The 26,450-nt window shown below is 37.9% G+C and overlaps 1 protein-coding gene across 2 annotated transcripts; it reads left to right on the plus strand.

The window, feature by feature from the left end:
• The first annotated feature begins 277 nt into the window (after positions 1-277).
• Positions 278-10,202, plus strand: C10H14orf28 (chromosome 10 C14orf28 homolog). Of its 2 annotated transcripts, XM_049899223.1 has the most exons (5): positions 278-360; positions 3,139-3,663; positions 6,553-6,642; positions 8,103-8,237; positions 9,294-10,202. In XM_049899223.1, exons 2-5 carry the CDS (start codon positions 3,140-3,142, stop codon positions 9,475-9,477), a joined length of 933 nt encoding a protein of 310 aa, XP_049755180.1. In that variant the 5' UTR covers positions 278-360; position 3,139; the 3' UTR covers positions 9,478-10,202. The 2 variants fall into 2 exon arrangements, with proteins under 2 accessions (XP_049755180.1, XP_049755181.1); XM_049899224.1 differs by lacking the exon at positions 278-360 and having other exon boundaries at positions 2,917-3,663.
• Positions 10,203-26,450: the final 16,248 nt, after the last annotated feature.

Here is a 26,450-nt window from a genome sequence, read left to right on the forward strand (position 1 = left end):
CACGCGCACGTTTGGCCGGGGCGTCTTTGCGCCTGCGCAGCGGTGCCGTCTGGCTGCTAGGGGCTGGGGGAGGGGGGCGGAGGTCGCGCCGAATCTTTCTCCGTAATAAGAAGCGACGCGTCCCGCGGTGCTGGCTCCGTGGGTCCGGTCGGATCGGCCTGGGCGCTGGAGCTGCGGTGGCTCCCGCCCGCAGCGGGTGCGATGGAGGCCGTACCGGAGCCCAACACTGAGGCCGGGGGAGGCCGAGACAGCCAGCGGTATTAGTAGATGAGGCGGCGGCGGCGGCAGCTCTGGCTCTCCATGAGCAAGCGGCGGCGAAGACGGGTGCGGCGGCACCGGCGGTTTTCGGTCCCCGGGGAGGTACGAGGAGTCGGCTTCCTGGTGGACGGAAACTGGCCGGTGTGGGAACGCTTTTCGCGGCCGGCCCTCCACTCCTACCCTCATTTGCCCGCAGTCTCAGGCGCTTGGTGGGCACTGCCGGGTTGGTGGCGCCTGGCCGTCTCACCGGCTCCTGGTTCGGGGACCCGCCCGCCGTCCGGGACCTGTCTTCCGTGCCAGGCCTTCCAGGGCGCGGCAGGCCCGGGGCTAGGGGCCGGGTGGGCGTGGCCGGAGCCAGGAGAAAGGTGCCCACAGCGCGCCCCGCCGCGCTGCACCGAAGCCCCGCGCTGGCTACATGGGGGAGCGCCTGGGTGTTTTTCAGAAGAATATTTCGGGGCGCTGATTAGAAAGGGGACCCTTTCCTTAGCGTTTAGGGAGTCCATCATTCAATGCCTTGGGCAGGTTGTCTGGTCCTCATGGCCAGTGTGTAGTAGACTGTCACCCTTGGAAATGACCGTAAAGGAAAGGGGTCGTTTTGCCAGAGAAATGAGAAGCGAGGAGATTGACAGGTTAATTCAAACTGAAGGGCGTGTTGATGCCAGCCAACCAAGTACCTCTCCCTGGGCGTTCAATACAGTTCCTAAAGAAACAGCTTTCTGACGGTGTGGCGAAACCTTAAGACTTTTAAGTAAAGCAGTTTGCAGCCATCTCTCTATCTTACTTATCCTTTTTGTTGTAGATTACTTTGGTACATGTAAATGCTGAAACTAGATTGTGCCCTCTCATTCTTCCAACCCCCTCCCCTCGCCTTTTTTTCCCCCAGAAAAAGACCAAAAATTAGTTTCATACTTTATGTGTGTGTGTCTGTGTGTACATCATTGCAGTTTAATTATCTTAGAGTATAAGTATTGTTTTACGGAGCTGTGCTTAATCGTCATTTGGTCATGTCCAAAAGCTAATTTGAAGAAAAATATTACAGAGATTTAAGTTCTCCTTCCATTTGCAATAATTTAGGAATCTGAACTCAGGCCCTTAATCTTAGGATCTTGCTAGAAAGACCTTTGAAATTCAACAGAAGTAATCACAACATGAAGAATGTTATTTTCATTCTTACATAAATGCTGCATGATTTTTTAAAATCCGTTCAGGAAACTGGTCCTGTTGAGAAGAAACTGAGTTTGTGTTTTCCTAGACTCCAAATTTGCCACACTCTCTTGTTCCTAAAATTGGTTGACTAGAACCAACGTGTAAATGAACTATATATAAACATGTACACTTCAGACTAAATATAGGGTTGAATATTTTAGAGTCCACAGTGTCATGTTTCAAGCCTAAAACTCTGTGGGTGGGTGGGTGGGTGTGTTTAATATATTACAAAACTGAATTTTTAGTCTCCTCGTTTTGCAAGATCATTTTGAATTTATTCATTTCTCACACAAATAATTCAAAACACAGAGGTCTGCATTATTATCGAGTGTTGAATTCACATTGTGCTTGGGAGGATGTGGCATATGAAAAGATGGCTAAAATAAGACACTGACCGCAGTCACTCATTGTTCCTATTCCTCAGATGCTTTCCTTTTTTCATAAAAATACATATTTCCATGAAAGCAACATTGGAAAACCATGTTATCTTTAGACGTTTGTTTGTCCCAAGTAAAACAATTCTTTGAATACAATTTCAATAGGACCTCATTCCTCTGATGTTTTTAAATTTGGTTTTATGTAACATACACAGGACATAAGCATGTTTATTAAAACACTGTCAAGGCTTAAAAACAAAATGCTTTGCTCTCCTCAAGGTGGGAGTAAAGATAAGTACCTGCCAGTGTACAGAGAGAGGACACTTTAGTTCATAACCAAAACATACAGGGGGTAGGAGGGGAATCGGAATATTTATCAAGCTCTGAATCAGATCTCCACATCATGGCCTCTGTATTTAAAATTATGGGATATCCTTACCATTTAAATTGTAAGTACAAAGCCCAGAGTCAATAGAAATGATTTTTGTATTAGCTACACTGCTATTGGGAAACCCTGGTGGCATAGTGGTTAACTGCCATGGCTGCTAACCAAGGAGTCGGCAGTTCAAATCCACCAGGCCCTCCTTGGAAACTCTGTGGGGCAGTTCTACTCTGTCTTACAGGGTCGCTATGAGTCAGAATCGACTTCAATGGCACTGGGTTACACTGCTATTCAGTTAAGTTCTCACGATTACTCCTTGTATATCATCTTTCCAAGTTAAATGCCAGAATTAGTCTGTTAGAACAGAATTTGTCATTACATAGTTTCTCTCTACGTGTACTGTAATTATTATAAAGACTATCAAATGGTCCTTATTCTGTACTCCAGGTAAGAATTTTAATACATCAGTTTCTTAAATAGGACCACATCTATTAATGAGAAAATGAGGAATAGCTTATATTTTGGGGGCAAAAGGAGGTTTATATGAGTACACCAAACCAAGTTTAGTTTATATCTTTAAACAATTTTATTTTTCTTTAAGATTTTTTATTACATAATTTTCCTATATCACAGATGAAACCAGTAATACAGTTACCCTGATGGCCCATAAAATGGCCATTCTGTATCTCAAGAAAAGGTTGCAGTTTCTAAAATGGCCTGCACCATGCAGATTGCCAAGAAAATGCTGCATAGCTTGAATTATTTAAAAAACATTATTTTTTATTGCATTGGGAGAAATCTAACCACACTTAGTTTAAATCTTTAGATAACCTTATTTTCATTTAAAAATATTTCATGCATTTAACATACAAAGTCACAAGTTTACGTGTTTTGTTTTAAACTTTTAAAATTCAGGATGAAGACACTGTTTGAAGAGATCAAAGCATCAATTAAAAATAACTATAACCAAGATCGTTCATTTTGGAGGCCTGTTCTTCCTTGGGGAGGTGTTTTTACTATCAAAGCTGGCCGCAAAGCAGTATCCTGTACCCCACTCTATGTTGAAATAAGACTGAAAAATACCTGCACCATAGACGGATTCTTGATGTTACTATATGTCATCCTTAATGAAAATGAAAATTTCCCCAGGGAACTCTCTCTTCATTTAGGTAGAGAGTTTATAGACTGTTTTCTTTACTTAATGGACACCTACAGTTTTACAACTGTGAAGCTACTTTGGATTTGGGACAAGATGGAAAAACAGCAATACAAATCTGAAGTTCATAAAGCTTCATTAATAATTGATTTGTTTGGGAATGAGCATGATAATTTTACAAGAAATCTTGAAAATCTCATGTCTACCATTCAAGAGAGTTACTGCTCGAACTGGCGATGCCCAACTCGACTGCGGGAAGATCAGCAGCGCATAATTATTATAAAGTAAGTCGCTATCAAGTCTGTTTTGTCATTTTCGGCAAAAATAAGATAGCTTTCTTTTTTTCAATGAACGGTACTTAGAAACACAAACGCATATATGATCAAACTACTTGTTCAAGTGCAGAACTTGTGTAGCTGTTTATTCCTTGGCCATAAAGCAACCACACACAGATACAAGACTCCTCAGTAGGTCCCATGCAAAAAATATTAGTCCATCACATCCAAACATCTTAGAATTTACAAAACCAAATGATAATTATTTCAGTAGCAAAATAGTGAATTATTCAGTATACAAAGTTCTACACTTGAGTCTAATAATATGATAGCTATTAATTCCTTGTGTCATTAGTTTAGCCTCTTGAAGAGCACTTACTGTTGTTTTGGTATGTTTGAATAGGTCTCTGTTAGGTAGGCTAGCTCCACAGGAAGAAAAACATCAAAAGTACTCCTTCATGTCATGGCCAGAGCACAATTATAAACAGAAACCTCAAACATGGGATCTAACACCCGGAAAGGAGGGAGATGCAACTAAGGAAGGGTATTGGGAGCCAGCTGAGTATTTCTGCCTTTCAGAGAGAGGGCAGACCTCCAAACTGGTAAATGACAGGGAGGGAGACCAAACTGGCAAGCCCTAGTGAAGTGTTGGAAAACACTAAAGCTACCAGGAAATGAGCTTGAAAGGGGATAACTGCTAGTAGAAGAAAACAGGACAGAAAATCAGACCCAAACACATTGTTGTCAGAAGGGGTATTTGGCCCTGCAGTCCAGAAGAACAGCCTAACAGAATGCTCCCGTTTGGGAATGTAGATAATATAATTTAACTGACTAAATTCACATTTCTTCATAGCATGTTCAGTTTAATATAACATCACACTGCTTTTGGAAAATTGAAAATATTTAAATTCTACCAATTAATGGCTCTTTTCTGAAATACACTTTGACTCTTTTCTTGTATTATTTTGGCTATGTTCATTTATATTAGAAGGTTTTTTTTTAATTATAGATCTTTTTCCCTTTAGGCAATGCTAGTAGCTTTTAAGTCTTAAATATTTTCTGTGCATTTAGTGAATTTTATGTTCCACCTGAAATAGGAACATTTTTAATTAAAATGTTTTTGTACCAAGAGTAAAATGTACATGTATTCTTAAGTACTCTATTTCAGTGCTTCCTCCAGCAAATGGGGGAAAAAAAAAAATTACTTCTCAGCTTGCTGTCTTGAATTTTGTCAGAAATTGAACCATGTTAGTATGCCATTTTATATATCCTTTAGCCAGAAAATTTCATTGAACTCCTGCCTAAATCTTTTGCCAATTTGAATATAAGAAATTCCTCAATAGAAGAAGTCAAGACTAGTAAACCCTGTCCATTATAGATCTGACAATTTCTGGCTATTTTTAACTTTTATTTGTTGGTGTATAGTAGTTTGATGCTGTATGTTAATGAAATGTTACATGACACAGAGTAAGTTGTGTTGCTCGTATGATGAGTTTTATTTGAAATCTCTAACGGGAATAGGAAACCCTGGTGGCGTAGTGGTTAAGTCCTGCGGCTGCTAACCAAAAGGTCAGCAGTTCAAATCTACCAGGCACTCCTTGGGAACTATATGGGGCAGTTCTGCCTGCCCCATGGGGTCGCCATGAGTCGGAATCGACTTGACAGCAATGGGTTTGGTTTGATTTATTAGGAATAAGTCAACCAACAACCAACCCATTGCCATCGAGGCAGTTCTAACTCATAGCGACCTATAGGACAGAGTAGAACTGCCCCGTAGGGTTTCCTAGACTGTAATCTGTGTGGAAGCAGACTGCCACATATCTCTCCTACAGAGCAATTGTTCGGTTCAAACCACGGACCTTTTGGTTAGTAGCCCAGCACTTAACCACTCTGTCACCAGGGCTCCTTTTTTTTTTTTTTTCCTTAAAGTAATATCTATTAAATTTGTAAAGGCTTTGAAACTATAATGAAATATTTACAGTTCTGTATTAATACTAACATTTTGTGCTATCTCATCTGTTGCTGTCAAATCAATTCTGATTCAGCAGCCCTACAGGACAGAGTAGAACTGCCCCATAGGGTTTCCAAGGCTGTAATCTTTACAGAAGCAGACTGCCACATCTTTCTCCTGTGGAGCAGCTGGTGGGTTCAAACCACTAACCTTTTGGTTAGTAGCCGAGCATTTAGCCACTGAGCTACAAGGGCTCCTTATGCTTATCATAACCCAAAAAAACCCAAACCCATTACCGTAGAGTCAATTCCGATTCATAGAAACCCTATAGGACAGAGTAGAACTGCCCCATAGGGTTTCCAAGGAGCGGCTGGTTGATTTGAACTGCCAATCTTTTGGTTAGCAGCTGAGGTCATAACCACTACGCCACCAAGGCTCCTGCTTATCTTAGATACTTAAAACACTTGCTTCATACTTTTTTAAGCCTTTGCCTATTTTTTAATCCTGTATTTAAAAGAACTTCTGAAGTACTTAGGGAACAAAAAAAACCTTTAACAGATCAGGTAACTGAGTCCAGGAATGACTAAGTAACTTGCATTTAGTCAAGTAACTAGCGGATTGCAGTCCTGCCTCTGGGTCCTACTTTCTTCCCATCAGACCAGGTTGCATCTTTTGAATCCTCTTAAAACTGTTTAATTTAAACTAACTTTCAAGATCAGTTTACAGAAAGATTTAATGTTTCTTGGACAGCCTCATGCATTAGCATTTATTGAATTCACCTGGTTTCTATATAGCCACAAGATGTACAAACATGAATAACAGAAGTCATGTTTTCTGTACTCGCTTTTTCTAATAATGGATTGACCTGTAAAATTTGATATCCTAACAGTGTATTAACCTGTAAAATGCTGTAGCAGTTCTTAACATGCATTTTGCAACTATTATAGTCCTCCCCAAGAAATTCCACATGGAAACTTGATACGACTGGCTGTGGATGAGTTATTCTGTTCCAAGATTGAACTGTGTGAAGAGCGTGGGTAAGTATATGATAGGCATTAAAGGTAAAAGTATTTCTGTGTTGTTTGTAAAGATGCCTGGGGTGATATGCTCCTTAATATTAATACTTTATGCAATAGCAACTGAAGTTTTCAGGGAGTTTACTTTGCCGTTTTCCAGTCTAATATGCCCATTTTATGCTATGTTGTCATTATCAAATATCAGTATATAGAGTGAGATATTACAGCTAATTGATGAATACAAAGCCAAATGCCTTTTCTTTTTTTCCCACTGCTGAGTAGGTACAATAAAACCTTGGTTAACCGGAACCCAGCTAATCGGGACCCTCAATTTACTGGATTTTTTTCTGCACTTCACATTTAGGAGAAAGAGGTAAATGACAACCAAAACAATTTAACATAATAAAACAAACAAAAAAGAAAGTCCAGAGGGGCAGAACATATTCAACCCAATCTCTTCACAGTTTCTATACCTACAATATTGTACAATGAGTATTTAGAAGGATGGTGTTGCAGCTAATTAATTACAAAAGAAAGAAAAATTAAACTGTGTTCAGCTAATTGTACTCATTAAGTCCAGAAACTAAGCTAATATATTTTAGATGCATTTTTAGTAACAAATAGTGAACTAGAAATGGTTTTCTGGTTAACTTAGTTTAGTCAGTAATGTTTGTTAACCAGAATACTGTGCCCTGAGCATTCCGGTTAATCGAGATTTTACTGTATAATTTCTTGTATTCTGATCCACGTGCTCAATACCTGATAATATCAAGAAAAAATAATTTGTTTCATGCTAGTAGAAGATCCTACTGGCAAAAGGATGCAAAAGGGAATTTTGAACCAGTGCAAAGAGGACTCTAAGAGTCATTTAATTCACCTCTCTGACATTATTCCTCATTGAAACCAGCTCAGAGAGAGAAAAATATATCTACAAATAAAAGCTTTAATATCAGTTCAGCAGACTACATGTGATTATAAGATTAAATAGAAATAACTTTTCATAGAGTTTTGAAAGTATCATTTCTAGTTCAGATAATCTCACAGCTTATAAACTTCTAGGAATAGGAAGAAACCAAACAAAAACCAAACATGTGGCTGTTGAGTTGATTTTGACTCACAGCGACCCTACAGGATAGAGTAGAACTAACCCATATGGTTTCCAAAGCTGTAAATCTTCACAGAAGCAGGCTGCCACATTTTTCTCCCACGGAGTGGCTGGTGGAATTGAACCACTGCCCTTTCAGTGAGCAACCAAGCACTTTGACTACTGCAGCACCAGGGTTCCTGGGAATAGGTAAATCATGTAATAAATTGCAAAACCATTGCCCATACCTAAAATAGGTAATTATGCTTACCTATTTTTTTTTACCTTATGAATTTACCCATCTTCTGGAAAATTAAATTCATAAAGACAGTCCAGAAGTAATGAAAGGCACCTTTGTCTCAACGGTAGTAATGTCCGTGCCTGTTTTCCATTTTAGGTGTGGTGGCTTAAGAGAATTTTCCCAACGAATTTTCTGCCATGGGGCACCCCCTTTTGTTGTCTTAAATATGCAGCATTGGAAATGTGAAGATCTGGCATATGTACCGTATTACTTGGATTTATCTGACCACAAGTAGGTGTTTTTTTTAAACTAATAGAAAATAAATTTCTTTTACATTTTTTATGCTCTGGTATCATGATTTTGACTAACCCTGAAGAAAAGATTGTTGAAAACTCATAGCTATCTCTAAATTCATGTATTCTGAATAGGATCTGAATCTATGGGAGTCAGTAAGTGGCAGTGTGCATAGTGGTTAAATGCTTGGGCTGTGGAATAGGCAGAATTGGGTTCAAATACCAGCCCATTTTATATGCTATGTAACCTTGGGCCAATAACCTAATCAGTTTGCTTCTGAAGTTTTCTTATGTATATAAGAGAGACAGCAATATCTACTTGGTACCATTATTGTGAGGATTGAATGAGATTGCACATATAAAGGGGTTAGAATAGTGCCTGGCACATAAAAGTAAACAGTCAATGCTGGCTATTATTTTATTACAAATCAAAGTAGTATATAGGAGGTCATCGTTTAAGCATAAAATGTTACTTATCATTATAGATATAAAAAAATGCATACAAATTAGGACATATAGGGTTCTTTTAACTTTTTGCCTTGGAAAGTATTCCTGTGTGTTTTCTCTTTTCTAATAGAAGTGTTGTTGTTAGTTGCCATCAAGTTGATTCCGATTCGTGGCAACACCATATGTTAGAGTGAAACTGCTCCATAGGGCTTTCTTGGCTATAATATTAACAGAAGCACATCACTAGGCCCTTTCTTCCTCAGTACCACTGGGTGGGTTCAAACTGCCAACTCTTAGGTTAACAGTAGAGCATAAACAGTTTGTACCACCTAGGGACCCTAATAGAACCATAAAGGTCATGAATTGATCTGTTAAAAATGTTTTTAAAAATTCTTAAATTATATCAATTAAAGAGATTCTTAAGCATTTTGCTCCAAATTACCAGTTATAGTACATGGTTTATACAGGTGGATATGTTTTTAAGGGAACAGGATACAAATAATCTTGATTTTTTTAATTCCTTAGTTAAGAATTTCAGGAATATTTCTGTTAAGAACAAAGTATTACGATTTTCTGCTACACTTAGACTTGGTCATTTACCTCACAGGTATTTGTTGGAAGGCGCCACGTTATTTAACAAAGAGGAGCATCATTATTCTGCCGCTTTCCAGATTGATGGACATTGGATGCACTATGATGGCCTCAGAAATGTGAATTTAATTTTGTTAAATAAACCCCCAGAGTTTCTCCTCTTGTCATCATTGGTTTATATTCGAGCAACAGAGAAATAAATATAGACCGATGCTAAATTACATTGTTTCCCTACTGCCCATGCTCCCCAGATTAAGGGCTTCTTTTGTGTGTACTTGGTATCCAAGGAAATAGTTCAACTATACTAGTTTCAGAAGAGTATGACCCAGTGTTTAGCCCCAGGTAAATGTTTTCTATAGAAGATCTATGCAAAATATTTGTATTTTTTTATATTTCCTGGGTTATTTTCATACAAGCATATTTTATGTTGAAATAAAATGTATCTTTTAGCCTTTGTAGTTTTTATTTATATGTACTTCAACAGTTTGGGGGTTCTTCGGCAACGGTTTTTATAATTTTGTTCTTGAATCCGAAATACTTTGTCCTTTGAATTCTAAATTTTCTTTTTTGGATATCTAAATAAAAGCTGGGTAGAAGTCAATAGTTCAGTTTATGTGAATTTAACAGTTCCAAATACATCTATTTCTTCGTCCTACCTCACTGTAATCCAAAGTGCACTGTTGGATCTGGTACGGATTTGAATGTACAACCTACAGATGGGTTAATTGATTTTACCCATTGATTTACCTGTTTTGCATAGAGCAATGTTTAAAAGTATATAGGTGAGAGTGTTTTTTCTGGGCTTGAACTATTTATTTATAATGGAAAATTACTTCAACCACTTGCTCTAAAGCATTATAAACCTGCCAAGAGATTTTAAGTGTTATCTAAGCTTCCAGGCTTAATTAAAGTTATTGTTACAAATTAATTCTTTTAACTATCCTAAACTTTTATCTCATAATTAGATCTAATGGAAATTGTCTTAAAATACATTTTACAGATAAGTCAACCATAAAAAGTATTAAGCAACTGGATATTTACTAATGTTGGACTAACAATAGAAATGTAATTTATACATTGAAGAGGAAAATGAATGCCTGGGAATATCTCTCTTCCTTGTAAATTTTATACTGGCAGAAAAAAAAAATACTTAAATTTTTGGGGTGACATCTGCGGGTAGCATGAGGCTTTGATTTGCAATATAAGTCACTGACTTTTATAGTGATGAGAATATTATGTCTCTTTATAAAGACCCTAAGATCTCTCTTCCTTTCAAAGGAAAAAAAGAGTCTCAAGGGAGAATACTTTTTGAAATTTATCAGCCTCTATTTTATTTAGTGTTTACATTTTTAGAAAAGACTCTGCCTTAGGTTTTGCGTTAAGCGCAGTATATTTGGAGACTTTTATGTGACAACACACTTCACTGCCACATACCAAATTGCAAGGTTTAATTCAGTAAATTAAATCTTCCATTAGTTTGGTGCCACATTAACATAACTTACCAAACAATGGGAACGATAAATGTGGATATTTGTATCACTTTGAGAAAATGCTATGAAAATTCCTTTTTTACACAAAATAAAAAATAGTGATTTATTTTACAAAGGAATTTGCCACAGAATTTATTTAAATAGTGTCTCAAGTATATTCAAATAGGATTTGATTTATAGTGAACTTTTCCATGGACACGTTATTGCATGAATCAAAGTATACAAAAACACAAATATTAAAATATACATGAATGGTGTCATTACCAAAGTTATTCTTCATGCAGATTTATTCTTTTAGCAATTGCACTTTATCTGAAATAATACTGCTTTATTATAGAACGATTTACCTACCTCACAGGGTTGTTGTGAGGATTAATGATATTTGTTAAAATCTTGATCACCTTGACATATGCTAATAAAAAAACATTTTTTCTATGTCTTTCATGTACAGGCGAGTCTCCCAGATTCTCTCTTACCAATGGACTTTTCATATTTTTTTAAAACTGTTTAGGCAGTAGCTCATATTAATAATGGATTCCAAAACTCAGATATATATAGATGGAAGTAATTCTTAAAGTACCTTCTGCTTTTGCTTCTAGAGTGCAGAGAACAGATTTTTAAAGTGCTCTCCAAAGGATGAACATCATGAAATATTCGTAGCAGATACTTACTAGCAATGTATTACATTAGACTAAACACATTTTAATGAAGCAGTCATATATAATTTACCTCTTGGTTTCTCAGCCCATGGCCATAAGGCCAGTGATTAATTGAAATTTTGCAAGAAAATAGGAAGGATTGGAACCATTTTGTCTCACTTTATTTGTACTTCAGTCTCATTTTGTTTACCTTCAGGTCCCCTACATGTGTTTATAGTCCCTGGGAGTACTTATCTCTGGTAAATTAGCCTAAAAATAGAAATTTCGACAAATGTATTCCAAACCTAATTTGCTTACCAATTAGAGGAGGTATACTAGAATTAGAGGTATATACTAGAAAATATTTCCATCGTACCTTCGAACTAATATCTGTTGGCATTTAGTTTGCTCCTTCCAACAGGATTTACTCAGGAATTCTCAACCTTGGTATTACTGCTATTTTGGACTGTATAATTTTTTATGCCAAGCAGGGGTGGGCAGGAGACCTATACATTGTTTAGCAGCATCCTGAGTCTTGACAACCAAAAATGTCTCCAGATGTCTCTGATGGGGGCAAAATTGTCCGGGTTGAGAACCACTGGATTAGCTTGAGAAATACTGTTAATCACTAGTAGTAAATAATACACAAAACTTCATTTTAATCATATAAATTACTTCCCATACACACATTTCCTAAACCATCTGCCTTACTAATATAATCCGAGAAGTTTGTGAATTAAATTTGATACTTAAATAAAGACAATTTATGGTATGTAAGATTTTTTTTTTTTTTTAAGATTAGTGTTCCTTTTGATATCCCTAGTGCCAGGAATATGTATTGTACCACAATAATGGATAATAATGGATCTGCCCTCAATGCCCATGGATGCAGCAGTCAAAAAATCAAATGACATATTGCATTGGGCAAATCTATTCCAAAAGACCTCTTTAAAGTGTTAAAAACTGAACATGTTTTATTCAACATTGTGCTAGAGGTCCTAGCCAGAGTGATTAGGCTAGACAAAGAAATAAAGGGCATCTGGCTTGGCAAGGAAGAAGTAAAATCATCTCTGTTTGCCGATGACATGATCTTATACACAGAAAACCCTAAGGAATCCTCCAGAAAACTACTGAAACTAATAAAAGAGTTTGGCAGAGTCTCTTAAGTTATAAGATAAACACACAAAAATCATTTGGATTCCTCTACATCAACAAAAAGAACGTCGAAGAGGAAATCACCAAATCAATACCATTCACAGTAGCCCCCAAGAAGACAAAATACTTGGGAATAAATCTTACGAAAAATGTGAAAGACCTATACAAAGAAAACTACAAAGTACTACTGCAAGAAACTAAAAAAGACCTACTTAAGTGGAAAAACATACCTTGCTCATGGATAGGAAGACTTAACATAGTAAAAATGCCTGTTCTACCAAAAGCCATCTCTACATACAATGCACTTCCGAACCAAATTCCAATGACATTTTTTTAATGTGATGGAGAAACAAATCAACAACTTCATATGGAAGGGAAAGAAGTCCCAGATAAGTAAAGCATTACTGAAAAAGAAGAAGAAAGCGGGAGGCCTACTCTACCTGATTTTAGAACATATTATACAGCCACAGCAGTCAAAACAGCCTGGTACTGGTACAACAACAGGCACATAGACCAATGGAACAGAATTGAGAACCCAGATATAAATCCATCCACATATGAGCAGCTGATATTTGACAAAGGCCTGGTGTCAGTTAATTGGGGAAAAAATAGTCTTTTTAACAAATGGTGCTGGCATAACTGGATATCCATTTGCAAAAAAATGAAACAGGACCCATACCTCACACCATGCACAAAAATTAACTCCAAGTGGATCAAAGACCTAAACATAAAGACTAAAACGATAAAGATCATGGAAGAAAAAATAGGGACAAAGTTAGGAGCCCTAATACAAGGCATTAACAGAATACAAAACATTACCAAAAATGATGAAGAGAAGCCTGGTAACTGGGAGCTCCTAAAAATCAAACACCTATGCTCATCTAAAGACTTCACCAAAAGAGTAAAAAGACCACCAACAGACTGGGAAAGAATTTTCAGCTACGACATCTCTGACCAGAGCCTGATCTCTAAAATCTATATGATTCTGTTAAAACTCAACCACAAAAAGACAAACAACTCAATCAAAAAGTGGGCAAAGGATATGAACATGCACTTCACTAAAGAAGATATTCAGGCAGCTAATAGATACATGAGAAAATGCTCTCGATCATTAGCCATTAGAGAAATGCAAATTAAAACTACGATGAGATTCCATCTCACTCCAACAAGGCTGGCATTAATCCAAAAAACACAATAAATGTTGGAGAGGCTGCAGAGAGATTGGAACTCTTATACACTGCTGGTGGGAATGTAAAATGGTACAACCACTTTGGAAATCTATCTGGCATTTTTTTTTAAAAGAACTACCATACAACGCAGAAATCCCACTCCTCGGAATATACTCTAGAAAAATAAGAGCCTTTACATGAACAGATATATGCACACCCATGTTTATTGCAGCACTGTTTACAATAGCAAAAAGCTGGAAGCAACCAAGGTGTCCATCAACGGATGAATGGTTAAATAAATTATGGTATATTCACACAATGGAGTACTACGCATCCATAAAGAACAGTAAGGAATCTGTGAAACATTTCATAACATGGAGGAATCTGGAAGGCATTATGCTGAGTGAAATTAGCCAGATGCAGGACAAATATTGTATAAGACCACTATTATAAGATCTTGAGAAATAGTATAAACTGAGAAGAACACGTACTTTTGTGGTTATGAGGCGGGGAGGGTGGGAGGGTGGGAGAGGCTTATTTACTGATTAGTTAGTAGATAAGAGCTACTTTAGGTGAAGGGAAGGACAATACTCAATACACGGAAGTTCAGCTCAACTGGACTGGACCAAAAGCAAAGAAGTTTCCGGGATAAAATGAATGTTTCGAAGGTCAGCAGAGCAAGGGCAGGGGTTTGGGGACTATGGCTTAAGGGGACTTCTAAGTCAATTGGCAAAATAATTCTATTATGAAAACATTCTGCATCCCACTTTGAAGTGTGGCGTCTGGGGTCTTAAATGCGAACAAGGGGCCATCTAAGATGCATCAATTGGTCTCAACCCACCTGGATCAAAGGAGAATGAAGAACACCAAGGTCACACGATAACTATGAGCCCAAGAGACAGAAAGGGCCATACAAACCAGAGACTTACATCATCCTGAGACCAGAAGAACTAGATGGTGCCTGGCCACAACCAATGACTGCCCTGACAGGGAGCACAACAGAGAACCCCTGAGGGAGCAGGACAACAGTGGGATGCAGACCCCAAATTCTCATAAAAAGACCAGACTTAATGGTCTGACTGAGACTAGAAGAATCCCTGTGGTCATGGCCCCCAAACCTTCTGTTGGCCCAGGACAGGAACTATTCCTGAAGACAACTCATCAGACATGGAAGGGACTGGACAATGGGTTGGAGAGAGATGCTGATGAAGAGTGAGCTACTTGTATCAGGTGGACACTTGAGACTGTGTTGGCATCTCCTGTCTGGAGGGGAGATGGGAGGGTAGAGAGTGTTAGAAACTGGCAAAACCATCACGAAAGGAAAGACTGGAAGGAGGGAGCGGGCTGACTCATTAGGGGGAGAGTAAGTGGGAGTATGGAGTAAGGTGTATATAAGTTTATATGTGACAGACTGACTTGACTTGTAAACTTTCACTTAAAGCACAATAAAAATTATTTAAAAAAAAAGTGAAGATGTCACTTTGAGGACAAAGGTGAGCCTGACCCAAGCCATGGCATTTTCAGTCACCTCATATGCATATGAAAACTGGACAATGAATAAGGAATACCAAAGAAGAATTGATGCACTTGACTTACGGTGTTGGCGAAGAATACTGAATATACCATGGACTGCCAGAAGAATGAACAAATCTGTCTTGGGAGAAGTACAGCCAGAATGCTCCTTAGAAGGGAGGATGGCGAGACTTCATCTCGTGCTTTGGACATGTTATCACGAAGCACATTAACTGGAGAAAGACATCATGCTTAGTACAGGGCCAGTGAAAAAGAGGAAGACCCTCAATGAGATGGAGAGATACAATGGCTGCAATAATGGACTCAAACAGAGCAACTATTACAAGGGTGGAGCAGGATCGGACAGCATTTCGTTCTGTTGTAGGTGGGGTTGCTATGAGCCAGAATCGACTCCATGGCACCTAACAACAAGGTTAAAAATATATATATATCAGTGGGTTCAAGTGATGACAGCCTCCCTCCTCTATTATGAATTTCTCTCCATACACTTCACCTGTGGTGCAGTGGTTACGAGCTCGGCCACTAGCCAAAAGATCGGCAGTTCGAATCTACCAGCTGTCTCTTGGAAGCCCTATGGGGCAGTTCTACTGTGTCTTATAGGGTCACTATGAGTAGGAATCGACTGACAGTGAAGGGGTTTTTGGGATGCTTCAGCTGAGACATTCAGGTATTGACTAAACAAACAAAGCTCCTCCTTCCCTGTGTTTTCCTATCAACCAACCACCAGAATAACAATAAACTGCCTAGTCTCCTTAAACCACATCCATCTGAGACCTTACTATAATTAAGGATAAAGTTGGCCAATGTGCCAAAAGCAGAAATTATCTCCTGTTGACCAAAGAGTCAATAAATAGAAAAAGGGTCAAAAGGAATGAACTGAACTATATTATCTGCAAAATGTGAATGTGAGGGTATGGAGAATTCTCTGCAACCCAAAGGACCTTTGAAGAAGCTGCTCTGTTTTAGAAGGAAAAGGATTAGGGGGAAATGCTATATTTAAAAGACTGCAGTGTTTGAAACCAGAATAATCTACTCAGAGGGGATAGCAGAAGATATAAGGAAATAATTCAGAATATATTTTAATCAAAATGCCACAAACCACCACTACTATAGGGAAAGCAAAAAATGATGTTGAAACTCTCACCAAATAAAGTAAATTTAAGGAAAACTCTCCCAGCTTGCTCCTCTTTAGCAAAAGAAATTTTTTCCTCCCAATCACTGCAAATAGTTTTACTTTGATTTATCCTTCAGAGTAGCTTTTCATTTATGATTGAGTTGGTTTAATATTTGGGGCATTGCCACTGGATCTGATCCAATAAAGGAAAAAGAAAAACTAAGGATGACTCTAAATTCCACAGCTATGCTTTCCTGGGGTGGATCCCATGATCTATTTCACTAGAGAGTGTGAGCAAGCAACTCAGCTATATTTAAGTAGGTAACTGTTATGGCACATAAACAAAAAAGCTATCCATCTTGAGCATATGAACACTTTACTTTTATAATTAAATTATTTAATGACAATTATTAAAATAAGAACTGAGTAATAGGCCGAACAGGTAAGGAATTCATGTAAAATGACTGTAATTAGCACTACTAAGCTGCAGCCAAAGCAAACATTTATGTTTTTCTCTTCTTCTGTTAATGGCTCCAACATTTAAAATCAGCCTCAAATTTTTCTGCACTAAAATCACATAGCTTTTCAACTAGATCTTATGGAGACATTTATACAAAAGTCTTACATCTGACTTCTTACCAGTAGTTCCTATGTCCCAACCAATTAGTCCAGGGTTCAATATCCAGCCACCTGGACAGCCTCCTTTAACCTCAAATTGGGTGTGATTCCAGGGGAAACCACCTTTTCGCTCTGCCTCCGGGAAGCTGAGGAGGAGGAAGTAAATGGGGAGGCCTCTGTAAACTAGATGGTTTCTTTTTATGCTGATATGTACCTAAGAATGTGTATTAGACTATTTACCCTCGGCTGGGCCATCAACTCCATAATCCATTCATGTTTTCTCAATGAGGCCTTCTGCGAGGATCAAGGGGAATATTGTTTAAAAATGAAAAAGTGAGCTTCTCCAGCAGGGCCTCCAGAAAGGATATGGAATGGAACAGGAAGAGCTTTAGGAGCAAATCAGCTGTGTAGACAAGTCAGACATGGTAGAATTAGAAACCTGCCATCATAAAAATAATACGTGCTTACTGCAAAAATGAATTAGGAAAACAAAAAATATAAAAGAGAAAATAGATCATAATTTCTATATCCAGCAATAACCGTGGATTTTTGCTGGTAAAGCCTTCTTGAAAAGTTCATCATAGCTCAGTAGCGCTGAAAAAAAGCCAAGAATCAATGAGTTAGGACTTTGGAAAAACAAGTATATACTCCTGGGGGTCTGACTCCTGGGGGTAGTGACAGAGGTAATCAGCATGAGAAAGTTCTGAGGGGCAAGCGAGATTCCAGAAAACCACTGCAGCCACCTGTTCAGACATTTCTTTCTACCTGGACACTTGTCTCAGAAGCTTTCATCTTTTCCAATCTTCAAAATTCAATATTTTGTAAGTTATATCATTCCTTTACGCATCCCTACCTATATCTCCATCCTAGGTGCCTGATTTAAGAGGTTGGCCCGTGATGGTCTAACTTGTCTGCCCTGAAATAGACAGAACCAAATAAATATCCTTTGTTTCTCTGTTAACCTAACACAAAAGTATAAGATTAAAATATACTGAGCTTGCTCATTAGAGTGGGAAAAAGCTGGCTGAGGGAGTTTGTAAAGACGAGGGGAGCAGGTACAATAAATAACTCTGAATACCCAATATATGGGATTTTAGGGTAGAAGAAAAGGAGGGGAGAGGAGAAGTGGAGGAAAGGGAAGTGGGAAACAGAAGAGCTGACCCATGCTCAGGTTAAGAGATTAGGTTAAGGCTGACTAGGGAGATTTTCCCCCAAGCAGGCTAAGCTTGATTTGGGGATTGCAAGCTAGAACAAGCTAAATATCAGACACACTTCCTTGGCAGCATTTATTGAATAGGTATTTATTGAGTATCCACGACTTGCTAGTTGAATTAGATAGGATTTCTGTCCTGGAGTTGTGCACATGTCTAGAGAGTAGAAAAGATGAGTAAATCAATGATGACTATCCAAAGGGAAGTACTATACAGCAGGGTAAGCCCCCGGAGGCCTGAGAGTACAGAGGTGGGGCAGCTGGGAGGTTTCTTAAACAGGCCTCTCACTGTTGCTGCCTAGCACCCCTGGAGAAGGTTTGAGGAGGAAAGACACTAGCAGTTGTCCAGCTTGTGATTTCAAGGACAGTTATAAAGCCCGATTCCCTCTACCTGTACCCTAGAAACCTAAAAAAAAACACCTTTAATTTCTATTAGAAAGATAAACTCTACAGTTAAAGATAAAAACCACAATTTTCAAAATCTTCAATTAAAAAATTTATCCAAGCTAAACTAACCTACAAGTACTAATAATCTTAAATATTTTCTACTCCTGAAAAGAGGAAAGAGACTTGAGAGAGTCGCTTGGTAGACCCTCTTTAAACACTTGGTGAATTAATTGTTTGCTGGACATCCGGAGCAACTGGACCTTTGAGTTCCAACTCCTACAGTGTGCTCTATAACCACTAGATGGCAGAAACGTCTCCGTCTGGAATGTAAAAGAACTAGCTAAAGACCCCTCTACCTGAGCTTTCTGTCCATGAGTTATTAGAATAGACTCGATGGCAACGGGTTTGTTTTGGTTTTATAATTTGGGTGATGCAAGTCTAGTTTTTCGTCTGTTCTTTCTATAGCCCCCAGAGACACTCATAACTTGGCAAAAACATAATGTTGTGACTCCTTTGATGAGACTGGCTCCACTCTCTGCCAACACCACCCCAGCTAATATTTTTATTTGTAACCTAATTCCCGGGATTTCTTTACCTCCTTCCTCTAAAACTTCATGGGTTTCTGGAATTCTCCCCCTTTCCTTCACTTCTTCTTTTGAGAAGGGTTAGGATTCCTGTCCCTTGAGGGCTATAGAAATGCCAGAAAATCTGATTCAGGATTGACATTTTTCTCTGAAAAAAAGATAAAATTTTAGACTTTCTAGGTGAATTGTGATTTGTGATCACTTTATGGCTGGATTATCTCTATTATCTGTAGTTCATGGTTGCTGATTTTCACGCTAAGGAGGGGCAAGAGTATGTAATTAAATGCCTGGACTATGGAGCCAGATTGCCTGGGTTCAAATCCAAACTCTGTCACTTACTTTGGGCTTTAGGCCTGTTATTTAGCCTTTCTGGTTCCTCCGTTTCCTCACTATAAAATGGAGATAATAATAGAATATATCTGATAAGGTCGTGGTGGGGATGATCAATTATGTATAGCATTTAGTGCCTGACACATAGTAAACACTATGAAAGTAAGCAGCTATTGATTCCTAACTCAGTATTTTATTAATTAATGGAGCAGATGAATAGTGCTGCTGCAGAAAATGAACTAAATTCTGTGCAAATATTTCAGGTTGGTTGGCTGAAAATTATTGCTCATCTTTTTGTAATTAAGATCACTGAGCAGATCACAGCATTAAAACAGTAATAAAAAAAGATACATGAATTAATCTGAAATGCAAACCAAATGCAAAAATGTGGCAGCAACATGAATGGCTTAAATTCCCCTAGATACCAAATGATAAAACATCCTATCTTGTTTCCACTCAAAATTTCTTCACCAGATGCAGCCAAATACATGAATATGGTTATTTCAATGTCTTTTAAAATCTGGCTCTAAAACCTGTGGAGATTTACATTCTTCTAGTAAATGAGAACCACCTACTCTAGTAAAATTCAAGGTTACCCTGAAAAAACCTGGTGCTTTTCTTACTCTGGTATCTCTTAACCCCTCTAGCACCCCACTCCCCCATTTCTTTCCAAGACTTCCTTCCAGGTCACCACCACAGAAGTAACTGGTCCATTCTTACTTAGATCCTGCCTTTTTCAACAACGTACCTCACTGCACTGGCCAATACATCTCACGTGCAGCCACCACTCATTTGTCAGCGTAGGCTTGTGTGTTGCTATGATGCTGAACAGGTTTCAGTGGGGCTTCCCGCCTAAGGTAGATGTGATGGTTAAGATTGTGTCACCTTGGCTGGGCTATGAATCTCAGTTTTGGCAGTCATGTGATGTGGTGGTCACTTCCCTGCTGAGATTTGGTATGTGATCACCCCCATGATGGATCTGCTCTGAGTAGCCAATTGGTTGAAGGGGAATTTCCTTGGGCATGTGGCCTGCATTGAGTATGGGTGAATATTCTGGTAGAGCTTGGGAGATTTTGCTCATTCTGGGTCCTGCAGCTGGCTCCTGTTCATCTGACCTCTGGTTTTTGAGACTTAAGCTAGCAGCTTACCTGCAGTCTTGCCTGCCGATGTTGGGATTTGTTGATCTTCACAGCCCGTGAGCAGCAGCCCTGCTCTCTGACCTGCATATTTTGGGTTCACCAGCCCGTGGCAGCTATATGTATCAGAAGCCTCTATCCTGACCCACAGACTTGGGACATTACAGCCTCTACAACCACATGAGCCATTTCCTTGAAAAAAAAAATATATATATATATATTTTCATATGCTTTACTGGTTTTGCTTCGCTAGAGAACCCAGCCTAAGACAGCAGACTAGGAAGAAAGGCTTGGCAATCTACTTCCAAATATCAACCAATGAAAACACTATGGATCACAAAGGTCTCATTTGCATCTGATCATAGGGATAGCACAGGACTGCACAGTATATAGTACCATTACGCATGGGGTCATCAAATTAGGGAGCTAACGGGACAGCAGCAAACAATGGATTTTAAAGCAGCTTTTAATGTACACTAAAAATATGGAACTTTTCATTTCTTTAGTTATATTTCAATGTCAGACATAGTTTGACATAGAAAGAACCTGAGGCCAAGGGTACCTTTTAATAAGCCCCTCCTTGAGTGGGCAGACTAATAAAAACAGCTATGAGGTACTCTGGAAGCCCTGGTAGCATAGTGGTTAAGTGCTGTGGCTGCTAAGCAAAGGGTCCGCAGTTCAAATCCGCCAGGCACTCCTTGGAAATTCCATAGGGCAGTTCTACTCTGTCCTATAGGGTCTCTATGAGTCGGAATCGACTCAATGGCACTGGGTTTGGTTTTTGGTTTTTATGAGGTACTCTTGTCTATTTCTGGTGGGAATGCAAAATGGTACAACCTCTTAAGAAATCATGCATCATCTACATTCTGAAGATCTCTCCTCAAAACACAAAATGACAAATGTGCAAAGCTATTCATTGCAGTATTATCTGAAAAGGCAGAGGCCTGGAAACAACCCAAATTTATCAGCAGAAGCCTAGTTAAAAGCCCTATGGTACATCCACCACATGGTAAAGTGCTATGCAACTGTAAAAAAGAGTAAGGATACTCTTCACATATATTGATATGGAATAATCTCCAGAATATACTGAGTGGAAAAAAAAATTGAAAACAGCAGTTTTATAGTATGCACCTAACGACAAGTAAAAGGAGCTCTAGTGGCACAGTGGTTAAGGCACTCGGCTGTAAACTGAAATGTCAGTGGGTTCAAACCCACCAGCCACCCTGCGAGAGAAAGACATGGCAGTAGACTTCCATAAAGATTATGGCTTAGGAAACCCTATGGGGCAGTTCTACCATGTCCTATAGGGTCGCTATTAGAATTGACTCAATGGCAGCAGGTTAACAAACCTTTACTATAGGGCTAGCCAGAGAATCTGAAAGGACAGAAAGCTAGGACTTCATCGAACTTACTGACCTGAATGTATGAACACAAGTTTGTGTCTGCTTTACTAAGGAATGTTTCTTTCATAAAGTCTGAACATGTGGTAGACTTAGGTCTAAGACATGATTTCATTATAACCTAATAATGAAGACAGATGTAAAGAAGCGGCTACATCACACCCACCTCAGCTGTCACGGCCACAACCTATCTACCAAAAAGAACTTAACCGAGTTGAGCCTGACAAAGTTAGCCTGAGTCCGTTTATAAAAATTAATGTATGATACATAAGAAGTCATGTTTTTCAAATTTATTTTAAACATTTCACATTAAATGAAATTTAACCATAACCAGTACAGAGCATTACCACAATAATACACACAATGAACTTTCAAAATGAAAAACCAAAAAATACAACCGTCAACAAGTTAAATGCCACTTGAACATGTAAACAAAAATAAAATAAAACCCTGATGCTAAAAAGGAAAAAATATTCAGAGGTAAAATACATACTCAAAAACATCTAAACATTAATCCACAACTAGATCACATTCTTTACAACAGAGTACATGTTAGTACTCTACATCTACAAAATTTCAGAATCCTGTTAAAATCAAAACCATCTCTGGTTTATGATAACAGCACAATTCATAAGGCAAAAATATAGGCATTATCATCCAGTTCTTTAATTTCACTTGTATTTTAAGGCAAACTTGGAACTTTTTGCTTAGTATTTTAAAACAAATGGAACTACACATGGTAACTTGACAAAATTAACAAAAAATTATCTCTAGTTAAATACGTGTAATATAAAAGACATATGGATAACAATTTTTCTCTGCAGAGACGTAAACCGGGTTTTTATTTATTCCAAATTCACACCAGTAAGAAAACTTGTAAACCTATTTTACTTCAAACTTATGTTTCCCACTCTCTTCAAACAAATTTTTATCAACACTGAATATACTGTAAGAGAAAATCGTATATCCAACCACAGAAATCACACCTAATTAAATTACATTAAAGTGCTGTTTACAAAGGGAAAAAAAAAGGTTAAGTAGAAGAACTGGATATGAACTTGACATGTGACATACATTCAGACTACAGAGGTTACAGAGGTTATCACAAGTTTATTGAAATTTAAGCAGTAATTTTATTGTAGAATCTGATTTTCCTGAAAATGAGCACTTAGGTGACAATACCAGGAATCCAACACCAAAACTGAAAGTAAAAACAGTATTACATGTACATATATTTTCCTCAATGTTAGCCAGAGTCTTGATACTATAGGTAATTTTTAACTTCCTATAATTTTGTTTTTGTACTAGAAAATACATTACCAACTTCAGGAAATGTGAAGTTCTATAAACATTAGGTTTGTTAAAATTCTTTTCATGCCAGTAAAAGCTAATGGACACTAAAGAACTGTTTATACATAAAATGGGTATCTAATCACTTCTTATGCTGTTGGAAATAAGAAATTAGATTCATACTTTATCATAATAATAATTTAGGTACAGGTTTCCCCCAATATATTTTACTGAGTGAAGGGTGTATGTTATTTATATTTCTAACCCCATGGCATCGAGCATTCCACATGTCAAACTACCAGAATTTTTCAAAATCTTGTGCCATTTCCTATCACCTGATACAAGTTCTTGTAATTTAATACTCATTCATTGTTGTTGTGTTGTTAAGTGCAAGTCAGTTCCGACTCATAGCAACCCTACGTACAACCGAACAAAACACTGCCCGATCCTGCCCCATTCTCACAACCATTGCTATGTTTGAGTCCACTGTTGCAGCTACTGTGTCAATCCAGCTCCCCAAGGGTCTTACTCTTTTTTGCTGACCCTCTACTTTACCAAGGACAATGTTCTTCTCCAGGTAATGATCCCTCCCGATAATATGCCTAAAGTACATGCAACGAAGTCTCGCCATCCTCGCTTCTAAGCATTCTGGGTACACTTCTTCCAAGACAGATTTGTTCTTCTGGCAGTCCGTGGTATATTCAATATTCTTCGCCAACACTAATTCAAATGCATAAATTCTCCTTCAGTCCTCCTTATTCACTATCCAGCTTTCCCATGCGTATGAGGCAACTGAAAATACCATGGCTTGAGTCAGGCGCACCTCAGTCCTCAACACTCTGAAGATGTCTTTTGCAGCAGCGCCCAATGCACTGCTGCTTCCATGAGCGTTGACTGTGGATACAAGTAAAATGAAATCCTTGACAACTTCAGTATCTTCTCCATTTATCATGATGTTGTGAGGATTTTTGTTTTATGTTGAGGTGTAATCCATACTGAAGTCTGTAGTCTTTGACCTTCATCAGTAGGTGCTTCAAGTCCTCTTCACTTTCAGCAAGCAAGGTTGTGTCAACTGCATATCGCAGGTTGTTAACAAGTCTTCCTCCAATCCTGATGCCCCCTTCTTCTTCATATACTCCAGCTTCTTGGATTATCTGCCCTGCATACAGTCTAAATAAGTATGGCGAAAGGATACAACCCTGATGCTTACCTTTCCTGATTTTAACCATGCAGTATCCCCTTGTGTTCGAACGACTGCCTCTTGGTCTATGTACAGGTTCCACATAAGCACAATTAAGTGTTCTGGAATTCTCATTCTTCGCAACGTTACCCGTAATTTGTTATGCTCCACACAGTTGAACGCCTTTGCATAGTCAATAAAACACAGGTAAGCAGGTATTCTCTGCCTTCAGTCAAGATCCATCTGACATCAGCAATGATATCTCTAGTTCCATGTCCTCTTCTGAATCCAGCTTGAATTTCTGGCAGTTCCCTGTTGATGTACTGCTGCGACGATTTTTTTGAGTTATGTATCATTCATCTTTAAGCAGTATCAACAATAACATGTGGAATTTATATAAATATCCTTTAAGCTACACTGAAAATCACTTATGCACTATATATATCCAACAAATATTAAACAGCAAAACATTCTAACAGATTAAGTTTTCATAACGTAATTACAGAAGTCAATTACCTTGTAACTGATTAGACTAATTTCTATTTTCCACTGCCACTCTTTTCCAAAATATTTCTGGGCAATCTTAAATAGCTTTCTTTGTCTGAATATGTATAGTTCCAATATCTTTAATCCTTGGAATTTATAACTAAACATTCTAATCCTTTTTCAACATAAGAAACGTGTGGCTTTCAATTCACAATTTGCCAGGAGAGTATTTATAATGAGACTTCTCGTAAAACTGTAAAAGAAGGCTCTATTGGAAAGTTATTATTTGTCAGGTCATACTAGTAGCTCTGGTTGTTAGTAACAGTACAGTAGGTTTAGCATTCCTAAAATAAACGTATTTCTGAATGCTTTTTCTCTCCCCCTGAAAGGTTTTCATAATTTCCTCTCTGGTATATGGTTCCTACTATTGCCCAAGATTTTTAGCATTTAGTCTTCACCAAGATGGAGTTTTCTCTCCCCCTGAAAGGTTTTCATAATTTGCTCTCTGGTATATGGTTCCTACTATTGCCCAAGATTTTTAGCATTTAGTCTTCACCAAGATGGAGTTTAGATTTTCAAAAACAATAATCAATATAGACCTTTGATCTAATTTACCAAGTGATCATGTATTTTATACTAATTTGATAGTGGGAATGATACATTAGTAAAACATTGTTAAAATGAAATGTACAGTATAGATCTGCTCTTAAAATAATTTTCTAAAATGTCTTCCAAATTCTCCTACCTTTTCGAGGCAGGGGGCTAAACATAGTATAATAAAATAGGATGCAGTTAATTTCATTGATATATACAGAAAGAAAATTGAGCTTTGGAATTTAAAATTATGTGATGAAATCTGTTTTAAATTGCTTTTCTTTAAATAAAGTCTAAGCCAACCACCATAGTGCACCTTGTTTCTATTCATCAGTTTTAATAAATTAAAAAGTTATTGCTATATGTCATTGTTATTCAAACAATATAGAAAACACTCGGCCTGCCAACTTTATTAGTAGCTCCTGCTGAATTCTAAATTAGAAGAGACTAAAAATCACTTGCAAGGTTTTATAATCAGTGCAAATATTCATAAAGCATGATACTACTTCTATGATTAAAGATGGTTTTACAACATATATTCAAATCTACAACGGGCAGTTTATGGGAGAAGAAGGAAAACTCCAAATTGCTTGGCTATAAATAGTTTTCAAGGAATAACATATGCTAACAAATGAACCTATGTTTTATAATTACAAATGGCTTCTTAATAATAGTTTAGAACATTATGGCACTTTAAGAATGAAGTATGAATTTTTTCTTAAGAAAAAATGTACACTGGCTTTGCTCATACTACAAAGAGATATTGGGTAGGTTAAAAAAAAAAATCAAAGAAAAGAAAAGAAAATGACTAAAAAAACGGCACTTTAAGAATGAAGTATGAATTTTTTCTTAAGAAAAA

Source organism: Elephas maximus, chromosome 10, assembly GCF_024166365.1.
Source record: "Elephas maximus indicus isolate mEleMax1 chromosome 10, mEleMax1 primary haplotype, whole genome shotgun sequence".
Taxonomy (NCBI): Eukaryota; Metazoa; Chordata; class Mammalia; order Proboscidea; family Elephantidae; genus Elephas; species Elephas maximus.

Excerpts from the sequence above, each read along its gene's own strand:
- C10H14orf28 (XM_049899223.1), top strand. The coding sequence starts at position 3,140 with ATGAAGACACTGTTTGAAGAGATCAAAGCATCAATTAAAAATAACTAT. Across the intron at positions 3,664-6,552 it reads CAGCGCATAATTATTATAAA|TCCTCCCCAAGAAATTCCAC; the intron begins GTAAGTCGCTAT and ends CAACTATTATAG. Across the intron at positions 8,238-9,293 it reads TTGGATTTATCTGACCACAA|GTATTTGTTGGAAGGCGCCA; the intron begins GTAGGTGTTTTT and ends TTTACCTCACAG.